General features: G+C 46.4%; 1 protein-coding gene across 3 annotated transcripts in view; it reads right to left on the reverse strand.

The window, feature by feature from the left end:
- Rarb (retinoic acid receptor beta) overlaps positions 1 to 9457 on the reverse strand; it is a 586853-nt gene that overhangs the window by 143476 nt on the left and 433920 nt on the right. Inside the window, exon 1 of one of the 3 annotated variants that reach the window (XM_005348556.2) lies at positions 8335 to 9026. The exons of 1 other annotated variant lie outside the window; for it this stretch is intronic. In XM_005348556.2, the coding sequence (XP_005348613.1) occupies positions 8335 to 8491 (157 nt within the window). In that variant the 5' untranslated portion in view covers positions 8492 to 9026. Of the gene's footprint in view, positions 1 to 8334; positions 9027 to 9457 lie in introns of those variants that run through there. One more of the 3 variants, XM_013346833.2, reaches the window with a different exon arrangement.

Raw genomic sequence — 9457 nt, forward strand, 5'->3', positions numbered from 1 at the left:
TAGTTTCTCTCAGGGAGTGGACACTGTGACTGAAGATTCTTGATTTCCTCAAAGATCTTATCAGGGCACCTGCCCCAGGACAGACACTCTAGAGCCTTTGCTGGACAGAACTCGGCAGCATCTAACACAACAGCAAGTGATGAAGATGCAGGGGCCACAGTGGCATCTCTAGGCTAAGAGGCCCTTAATAGCTTTGCGAGCGATAAGGCTTACTTGTCACTATCAGTGACGTGGACACATCTGGAGGGTTGGTAAACGGCTGCCCCATATTCAGGACCAGAGAGCTGTTCAAACTGTGACAAGCAGGAAGGGCCGTCTTAAGGTGAGGAGCTAGAGACAGCAGGGAAGTGATAAAGCAGAAAGGAACACAGATATGGTAGCCATTATGAGCCAGTGTGCACAGGTGACAGACCAAAGGCAGAGAGGAAAACCCAGGCAGTGACAACCGTGTGTTCCCAAGAACAGAATCTTAATTTACATGCTCTCCAGTCCTTCCACAAATCCTGTGTGGCAGACATTATTGCCCCCATTTCATAGCTGTAGAAATCGACCCTGTGTCAAGCCAAGCCGTTCCTGTTATCTGGGACCATCAGGCAGGGGTGGAGGGATGTGAGGAAGGGTGACAGGAATAAGCCTGAAGCACAGGGAGGTATAGCTGTCACAACCTCTGAGGAGGGAAGGGAAATCCTTCTCCTCTCAAGGCAGAGGGCCTTCCAGGCACATGTGACAGGCTCACTCCCCCAGATGCTCAGCACAGCCGTGGAGCAGTGGAGAGATCCCGCTCCTCTGTATCCTCCAACTTGCCAACCCAAACTTCTTCCCACCTCCAGTCCCTATTGTTTCCTCTGATAAGCAGGGCCCCAGTGGACAATTAAAGCTCTCAATAAATAATCTCTAAGCACATTCATTTGATTGACTGTTATTTGATACAGCCGTTAGTTTCAATGGGGCAGTTAATATTGACCACATAAACTACTCCAGACAAACATGAAACCGCTCCAGAACTCCACGCATTATTACCCTTTATCTGCCAGTCATCTGGGGTACTTGTAATGGTCATGGAATTTAAAGATCAATAATAACAATTAGTGTTCTGTACACCCAAACAGATGAATCATGTGAAATGGGTTTTCATATAAAAATCAACGGAGGAACAAGCTCGGAACACGGAGAAGGCTTTTTGAATTTCCAGCGCACACTTGGCAAGGTACCTACTACATTCAAGTCTTCAGGGCAGGTAGCTAGACGCAAAAGGCGGCCGCGACGCGCACGCGCACAGGAGACTACGGTCGCTTGCACTCGGAAAAGGTGAGGCACAGAGATGAACACGATCAAAGGCGTGCTAACCAACAGCAAAATTAATGGAACTGGCAATTTGCTTCCTAGGAGACGTGTGGCTAGCCACCTTCTGCGGCTTTCAATTCGCAGGCCTTCGTGGCAATTATTTCGCTGTGGAAATGGCAAGGGCGGGCCTTCAGCCTCGCGCGCCACCACTACGCTGTCTAGATAATTAAAATGCAAAGCAACAGGGCAATGTCTCATCACTAAACTGTAGCCAGCATACTGCGTGAAGCCATCCATTCCAAAGACTTATTTTTCATCAATTATTTGTTATTTATCTGGTGTAAATATAAGACGGACTAATTAAAATGTATGCCCTTTTCTACAGCTTCTCGCCATTAAAGGCAATGAGAGCAATCTGACGACCATAATGAAATAATTATGTGTGCCTTCACGAATTCGCTTCGACGACACATGGTGGTACTGAGCTAAATGAAAACATCGGGAACTAGATTTCACAGCCTCCACTTCCATTTCGCTAATTATACCCACAAGCTTTCCAGTAGGCCAGAGCCTAAAAATCCGTTTGAAGCTGAGAGGGCCGCGCCACTACCAGCCTCTTCATAATTACGGACTTTGATGACATAACAAAGGCCGTAGCTGTGGCAACCTTTAATATTTTTTGAGAAGAGGGAGTTATTATATTGCTTCTTCATTTGTTCTGGACACTGGAAGAAAACTGGGATAAATGAGATCCAAATCTCTCTTTCCCCAGTAAACTGATGTACTTGGTCAGTGTGTCCTGCTGTATTTTGAATTTGGTAACATTGTAATTCGTGGGAAAACAGCAGTTAACACAGACCAACAAACACTGTTTGTGTGTGTGGTGTTAGCTAGGCCAGCAGGTAGCTTAGGCCAATCCCCCACACCTGCTTTGGTCCTGAGCTCTATTGATTCTCTTGCTTTCACCTCCCAAGCAGGTCCCCTCTCCCCAAAGTGCGGATCAAGTTAGGGAAAACCCTCATATTAAATTTTACTAAGGTGCGACCTTTAAAGACAAGTGTGTGTTTAGAAAATACGATGGAGCCTTTCGTTTGAACTTTCTATCTCAAGACAGATACCTGCCAAGCGAATAACCTGAGTTTACTGGAAAAGGAAGGCAGAAAGCAGAGAAATGGCAGTGACTTCCTGTCCGGCAGTAAACTTCAAACTGAAAAAACTAAACGGGAGTTCCAGGAATTGGCCCCAACAGTGTGAATTTCTCCCCATTTTGGTTGTGGAGCTGGCAGGGTTTGTGGGCGGTCGGGATCTACTGATTGCTGGGATAGGAATCCCATTTCTGCCGGCTGGGGAAGGGGCACCCACCACAGGACTGAAAATATAGTCGGAAGACTCTTATTACGGTTCCCCGCTACCATCAAGTTATTCTTGGTTCTCTTGTGGGGTGACAAGACCGCCCACCGTGACCCCAAAAAATCTGAGAGTTTTCTCCCCTCTCTGGGTGGGTTCTCTCCTTTGGTGGCCCTAAAGGCTTGGACTCTGGAAGGAAGGGCTCAACAGGCAGCAGGATAGCTGGTCTGACGTCACAAGCCCAAGTCTTACCCAGCATGCTCCGCACCTAGCAAGGGCAGAGAGTAAGCGAATCCATAGCCCCACGCCTGTGGATTCCAGGACCAGTAGGAAGCTCCTGCTCCTCCGAATTATAGCTTGCAACCTTTTCGTTTAAAGAGGCTTGGGTAGGATGGGATTCAGATCTCACACCATTTTCTTCCTTTACTCTTTAACTGAGATAGGGTCTCACCATATGACTCTTGCTAGACTGCAACTCGCCATATATACCAGGCTGGCCTCGAACTCAGAGATCTGCCTGCTTGTATCTCCCAAGTGTTAGGATTAAAGGCGTGGACCACCGTGCCCAGCCTGTCTTAATGATGAAGCAGGAAGCCAGGCGTGAAAAGAGGATTCAGGGCAGCAGACTGACTGATGAGATGGTGTCACAAGATCTCCGACTGTGGAGGGGGTGGGTAGCTTATCACACTTCCCTATTTAACTTAGGTACTTAGACAAACCACTCTCTGACAGGATCCTGATCAATCTGAAACTTGAGATGACCATTCACCCTCTTCCAATATCCCAAACCTCAACTTTGTAAAAAGCTTGTAAACCAAATCCTTGTAACCACGGTTTGTAACCATTCAGCGGAATTCCACGCCCCTCCCCCACCCCACCCCAGCTCCCCCCAGGAAGCAGAGCCTATCCTTCTGGCAGAGTTACCCTTCTATTTACAGATCTACAATTGGCTACGAAAGGAATCTGTGCTCGGAAGAATGACCCAGAAACACAATGCGATCCCCGGTTAGAATGGGAAAATTAAGTTGTGCGCTCTCCAGTTATATTGACCATGGAATCGCAAGGCTTTCCTGTGGCACCCGTAGGGCCAAAGGGCACCTTAGAAGATGTCGGAACGGTGAAATATCTGGCATATTTCAGTGACTGACGTGGGAACTGCGGCAGAACATTTGAAATGGAGGTTTTCTAGAAACTCCGGAATAGATAATTGCTGTAAGTGCCCTGTAATTTGGAAGGCAAGATTCGACATCAATATCTTGGGAAAGATTTCCGGCCAACGTTTTTCTGATTAACCTTCATCAAAAACTCCCATATCTGAAATAATCTATTTAATTGATAGTTAACTGAATTTATATTAGAACATTTAAAGTATAAAAGTGCCATTTAAGGATGAATTTATTGGCACTTACATGTAGCTCAAACTCTGCAGAAGCTTCTCTTCAAGAGCTTCTAAAGCAGCGCTTCTCAACCTCCCTAACACTGTGACCCTTTAATACAGTTCCTCATGTTGTGGTGACCCCCCAGCCATAAAATTATTTTCGTTGCTACTTTATAACTGTAATTCTGCTACTGTTGTGACTCGTGATGTAAATATCTGTGGTTTTAGATTGTCTTAGGCGACCCCTGTGAAAGAGGCCTTTGACTCACACAGGGGTCGAGACCCACAGATTGAGATCCACTGTTTTAAATGGCCACTGCTTATATTGTTAGACCTGGGCCACTTGAAGAAGAGTTTCATGCTTATAGTGTTTGAGTTTTCTATTTCCGTCTTTCTCCCTTTCACCAACTTCCCAGCTAAAAGCTCCCCAGCCTTTTTTCCTCAAAAAACTTTTTAAAATGAAAGAATGATAAATCCCCTATGAGCAGAATTGATAACCTCCATCATTAATCAAGTGTTTCTTTTTTGGAGCAGAAGTTGATGACCTTGCTGAATGTGTAAAAGAGAAAACTAAGACTTTCTGTTTCAGCCATTTTCCTGTTTTAACATCTGGACGGTTAAAAATCCAAAGAGTATTGTTATATTCTTGTGATTTATTAGAAAAGAAAACCAAAATAGAAACACAAAACCAGGATGCTATTTTCTGGTTCTGGGTGATCCAAAATGAGAAGGCAAACCTCACTCAGGTCAGCTGACCCACCAGGAACTAACACTGTGCTTGCTTAGGTAGGAAGAAAAAGAGGTCAGACCCAGTGCTAGAGTTTTCTAGTCTTACTGGATGCCAAATTCAAGCTAGAGCTGCTAATCGGTCCAAAACAACAGCATGGTTAAGCAGATCCAGGGGTGCCTGCCCACCCCAGGACTTGCTTTTGGGAATTCACTTTTCTGGTAATAAAAATTTAATTACTGTTCTTTTGTTTTCCTGCCCCTAATGTACAAACCTACCCGTTTATCTAAAAATTGACGAAATTCTATTATCCCTCCTTTTTTTTTTTCTAGACCGGGAAAGAAAACTTTGTGCACATCTTTTGTTTTCAGAATGACCCTGTGGTGCACCCTCTCTGAGATTTAAGCCCAGTTCTCTCTCTTTCTTTTCTTTTGGGTGGTGTTACTTACCGAGTCATGTGGCTGAGCAGCAGAAAATTATGTCCTGGCTTAGAAAAACAATCGGGCCTTTTCACTGCGATATTTATTCAAATCGCCACTCGGTTCATATGGCGGCTGCCACTCTCCATGGAGTCTGTCTTTCAGACGGGAACTTTGATTTTGCCACTTTGACCTCGAGTTATAGCTCACTATAGATCCTGCTTAAGGCTTCAAATCCGGGTCTCAGGGCTCTACGAGAGGGGCTTTTCTTTCTCCTTAATCACACATGGCTACTATTCGTTTTAAGAATAATTTCTTCTGAATGGGCAAAACCCTATTCCAAAAGAACACTTTTCCCTCCCCTCCTTTGATGTGTTGAAAAGGGAGAGCAGGGGAAATGGGCCAAGGTGTTGTCACCCTTGTGATTTCACCCAAAGCAACTATATTTAGTCTGAAAAATATTAAGATTTATCCTGTGCCAGCAGAGCAATTAACGCAGAAAACATCTGGAGTTACCTAAAACCAAGAGAATCCAGGAGGTATCTGAATAGACACTTAGTGACCCGGATGGATGCCTTCCAGGTTTGCCTTCTTTCTGTTATTTACACCACATTCCCTTACTAGCCCCTAATCCTGCATTCCAGTGTTTATACCAAACAGTCCACAGGCCCTGCTGCAAACCAACAGCTGGCTGGCATATCAATTTTCTGTCTTTAAAATTAAAAGCAAAATAAAGGGAGTATTCTAGCACTTTCCAAAGTGAGGCTCCAGGGGATTCTGATGGGTTTTGAACACAGACACTTAAAAACCTAAGTAGGGCTTACAAGGCTGGGGGTAGCTCTGTGGGGATTTTAGTACCAGGGTCCCCTCTCAGCCCCACTGTTTCCTCCTTGTTTGGAGCAAAGTTGATCTGTACCCTTTCCAAACAGCCATTAGGTAAAATGGAAAGCTAAGTCCGTGGGATTAACTTATGCAAACGTGGCTCTCATAGGGCTTTCATTTCAAAAGCCCCAATGCTGCACGACATGATACTTACTAGAACTTTTTTTTTTTTTTTAAAAAAAGGATGTTTTATTTTTATTTATTCCCAAAAGAAGTAATTTCTGGACCAACGGAAAGGACTGGTACTCGGTGGCTTGCGAACAGAGCCAGTCTGCAGGGCACCGGCAATATTGACTCTTGACTAGTTCGGCTCCAAGTTGGAGGAGCAGGGGGTTGAAACCCTAGCCGAAAGCCGACCACAATGAGCCCTGATTGCCCTGCTTACCAAAATAAGACACTGGAATTCCTGAAACCCTTTTGTCAAACGCCTTTATTTACTTTGTCTAATGCAGGTTTCTTTGATTAGCTAAGCCTAGCTGTTATCAACACTTTTTGCTTATCAGCCTGCCCTGGGCGACTGACACCTTCAGCACCAGCTCTCCCCAGATAAAGTAAATCCCTTGTTTAACTTGTTCAAGAACAAACAAAGCTTTGCCCTCCACTCTGGCAACCCAATAGGCAGGTTAAGGAGGCTAATTGCAATCGGGGAGAATTTCTACAAGTAATTCTGCTCCACGGAATCTCTTTCCAGGGCAGTTCCTCCCTTCTGTTAAAAAAATAGTTTTCAGGACAATCCTCTCTAACAGGTCAAAGTTTCCCAATGCCCAGCTCCCCCGACCAGAATGTCCACGTTATTTTAATTTCTATTGATAGGAGGGCTCCGAGGACCTGCTAGTGGACTGGAAAATATTTTTCAACACTAAGTTTCTTTGCCTTCTCCCAGAAGAAAACAGACAACCAAGAGGAAAGGGTACAGCCAGTAAGGCACTTCCTGGAGCTGTATTCTTTCTGCCTGCAAGTAGTTCTGCAAATGTTAAGTTGGACAGCCAGGAGTTGGCATCAAAAGATTATTGATTTTCCAGCTACAAACCTGTTGATTTTCTGGCTCAAGAAGCAACTCTTTCTTTCTTTCTTTCTTTCTTTCTTTCTTTCTTTCTTCCTTCCTTTCTCTTTTTCTCTCTCTCTTTCTGAAGAAGTTTCAGAGAGGTCAGCTGACATGTGGCCACCGCCCCCCTACTCTATTTGCCTCTTTGCCTCTCTTTAGACAAGCCACCGTGTTGTTAGGAAAACTCAATTTCTTCTAGTTAAACTTTGACCTCTCTGAAAACAAAGATTTAAAATGTCATTTTCAGGCTAATGCTCCAATGAATTGTCAAATCAAGTACTAAAAACATTTTGATAGATAGATGAGCCATTTATCTAAATCACTGTCAGGGTGGGGAGGCATCCTGCAGGCTCCCACCGTAGTAGTGGGCCCTAGGTAGGATTTCCCAGGACTCCCGGTTGTTTCTCAGGCCTGAAGCTGAGCTACTGTTGACCGATGGAGCCGAGGCACCGTGTCAGCATCAGATAACCAAATAGTCAATATTGTTTTTAAAAATGAGGCTACCTCATTTAGATTTCTTTTCCTGTAACTGAAGTCCAGACTCCTGGCTGAATGGTAAGATACGGAAGGAATGAAAGGCCAGCCCAAGGGGTGTTGGTGGCCACAAGTTCCCTAGCAAAACAGCAACTTCTTAGACCAACAAAGTGACTCGGAAAGGTGGCAGTGGGGTCAATGCTAAGACATATTGCCTTTGCTCAGCGAAGGGAATGAGGGGGGCAGCATCCCACGCCATCCTGCCCTGTGCATTATGAACTCTGGGAGCAACCGCCTTTGCAAGGTTGCGTTCCTTGAAGGGACGATGTTATATTTTAATTACTTATGTACCGCTGGAATACCCAAGTGTTACTGGGCTTGTGGCTAATTCCAGCCAAGTTAATGCTCCCTCTGCACGCATTCAACACAAATTGTATGGCGTGTCAGGTTGCGCTACTTGAAGAATGTTTCAAAGTCTTGTGGTCACCTTCTATTTCCCCCCTTCTCTCCGAACATATTTTAAAAACTATTTTCAAGAGAGAATGGGGTGGTAAGGGAGAGCAGGGGCACAGGAGGCGCTTTTAGGGAAGAAATCCTCCGAGAGGGAATTTCAACAGAGATGGAATCCGTATGCATGCCAGCCGATCACACCCTTCAGCCTTAAATCATTAAACCCTTTGTCTTGCCACCATTGCACTTTATTCCAGTGTCTTTATTGCATGCAAGAGAGACATTTTTTTTTTCTTGGTAGAAGAAAGAAAAAAAATAATAAACCTACATTGAGCAGTGTGCCGGTGCTGCCATTCGGCCTGGGTGAATCCACTGAGGCAGGCTTTGAGAGCCTTTTCCTGCAGCATGCAGGAGGACGGGCTCGCGGTGTAGAAATCCAGGATCTGCCCGGGACTCACTGACAGAACATCCATACAGTCAAACATGATCTCTCCGCACCGCGCTCTGCAAAAGTGCTTATCCTCTAGGTGTGGAGGCGAGCGGCACAGAAAAGTCCACGAACTCCATCAAACTCTGCCCCTTTTTTGGCACGTAGGCTGTTGGTCTTTTTCCCAGCCCCGAATCATGAATTATGACAGATAAGCCAGCTAAAAGCCTGTAATTGATCCAAATGATCATTTACCATTTTCCAGGCTCGCTCGGCCGATCCAGCCGGGGCGGGGGTTCCCGCACCGATCCCAAGTTCTCCCTTCCAGGCGACGCCCGCGCAGACCTCCGGGAGCGCGCGGGTCCTACCCCGCCGGTGCCCAGACGCGCCCTGCCCGGGTGGCTCGCGTCCTCGGCATCCCAGTCCTGCGGCCGCGGCGCAGGGGAACTCTGGTCCCCCCCTTTGGCAAAGAATAGACCCTCCTGCCTCCGAGCAGCTCACTTCCTACCACTTCTGTCACACGGAATGAAAGATTGAATTGCCTAATATATGCGAGTGAACTTTCGGTGAACCCTTCCCGGGCTGCTAACCTTCAAATGACCCAACCAGTCTGACATCACCAACTCCCAGGATTCTCACAGCGCTTAAAAACTCCCAGCAGCCCTGCAAGAGCCGGCAGCCAGCGAGGCCGCGGCCAGCGGCGCGGTGCTCCCCAAGGCTCAGCGTGCAAACAATGCCAGGAGCGCAGGGAGGAGCGGGAGCGCGGCTGCAGTTTGCTCCTTTTCATCTGCCCGACCCTGGCGGGGAGACCCTCACCCCAGCCCACCTCTGAAATCCCTCCCTGGTCCGCTGTGCCTGGCAAAGCCTGTAAAAGCACTCGGCAAGCCTCGATCTGCAGATCAGGGGCCCCGCCAACCCTCTCAGAAGGAAGCCTCGTGGTCCGGGAAACTTTCCATTCCATGTAGTCTTTTTCTTTCTTCTTCTTTCTTTGTTTGTATGTTTATATTTTAACACCCCCCCCCCC

This window comes from Microtus ochrogaster, chromosome 6 (genome assembly GCF_000317375.1).
Source record: "Microtus ochrogaster isolate Prairie Vole_2 chromosome 6, MicOch1.0, whole genome shotgun sequence".
Taxonomy (NCBI): domain Eukaryota; kingdom Metazoa; phylum Chordata; class Mammalia; order Rodentia; family Cricetidae; genus Microtus; species Microtus ochrogaster.